At 49.6% G+C, this 1,170-nt stretch overlaps 1 protein-coding gene across 1 annotated transcript in view; it reads left to right on the plus strand.

Moving 5' to 3' along the window:
• Nucleotides 1-833: 833 nt before the first annotated feature.
• The window catches only part of LOC108288682 (speedy protein E6-like), a gene marked incomplete at its 5' end in the record, with an annotated part of 8,786 nt that continues 8,449 nt past the window's right edge, over nt 834-1,170 (plus strand). The window contains 1 exon segment of the mRNA XM_037731106.1: nt 834-1,012. Coding sequence (XP_037587034.1) covers nt 834-1,012 — 179 coding nt within the window.

Below are 1,170 nucleotides of genomic sequence, written 5' to 3' on the forward strand. Positions count from 1 at the left end.
CATAAATGGTAGGGAAATTTCTGAGTTAAGAGCAATACATATGATACAAAACTTGATATATAGACTAGAGTTTCTTAGCTGAACTGGAGGGACTGGCTTTAGGTGATTCACGGACTCCCTGAAACTGGGGACACTGTTGGAAATACATGTTAGCTCATGGACAGTTTCCTATGATTTTCAGTCCTCAAAATGTCTCTTGGACTCAAAGATGCCTTAGGGCAGAGGATGCATGTACCCCAGTCTAGAATCTCGGACAGTGTATGTCAGTAAACATTCAGCAGAAAAGCTTTGCCAAATTGAGTGCTTCGAGGTAACTTTTTCATCAAGTCAATGTACCCGGGATCTCTTGTACATCCTAATCTCACTCTTGTAAGGTTTCATCATTTGTGCTTACCCTACTTTTCTTTGCCACCCTGCTCCCTCTCCCACCAGACTGGACTCTGAAATGGGCATGTACAGAGGAGACCCCAACACACTTTAAGCTTTGAGTGGAGAGGACACAGCCTCTGCTGGGACAGGGGACAGAGGGATGTGGAGTCCCTGAAGATGCTTTTGGACAATGTCTGAGGTTGGGACAGTGGCAGGAGACACCGTTCATCCCGGATCTCCAGGACAGGAGACCAGCTTGGCAGTTACACATGTTTTTCTTCAAACTAGTTGCCAGGTTGGACCAACCAATGACATTAGAGATTCCAGCCTCCCTGATTGGAAGGATGGGATTCCGTGGGTACTCAGGAGCTCAGGTGGTTAACAGCCACTTCTCAGAGCTGTTCTCCACTGCTGACTTCTCCCCAGACTTGAGAATAGAGAGCACACTCTTCTGGGTCCTATAGGGTCTGGAAGAAGGCTTTGGATAGAACAGGGTCTAGGTTCTGTGGGAGGGAACAGAGTTTGGGAGAGATCATGGCCAGCTGTCAACCACATCCCCAGGTTGAGTACCAGAGCCCGCAGCCTAGCACCTCGGGGTACTCCCTTCCGGAGATGGTGGATGATGAAGTGCCAGGACCATCAGGTGAGGGGACTAGAGGAAGAAGAGATGGGAGAGGATTGACTAAGAAGAAGGAAGGGGGCTGGGCACAGCGGCTCACACCTCTAATCCCAGAACTTTGGGAGGCCGAGGCGGGCAAATCACCCAAGGTCAGGAGTTTGAGATCAGCCTGCCCAACATGG

Source organism: Cebus imitator, unplaced genomic scaffold (assembly GCF_001604975.1).
Source record: "Cebus imitator isolate Cc_AM_T3 unplaced genomic scaffold, Cebus_imitator-1.0 Scaffold382, whole genome shotgun sequence".
Classification (NCBI taxonomy): domain Eukaryota; kingdom Metazoa; phylum Chordata; class Mammalia; order Primates; family Cebidae; genus Cebus; species Cebus imitator.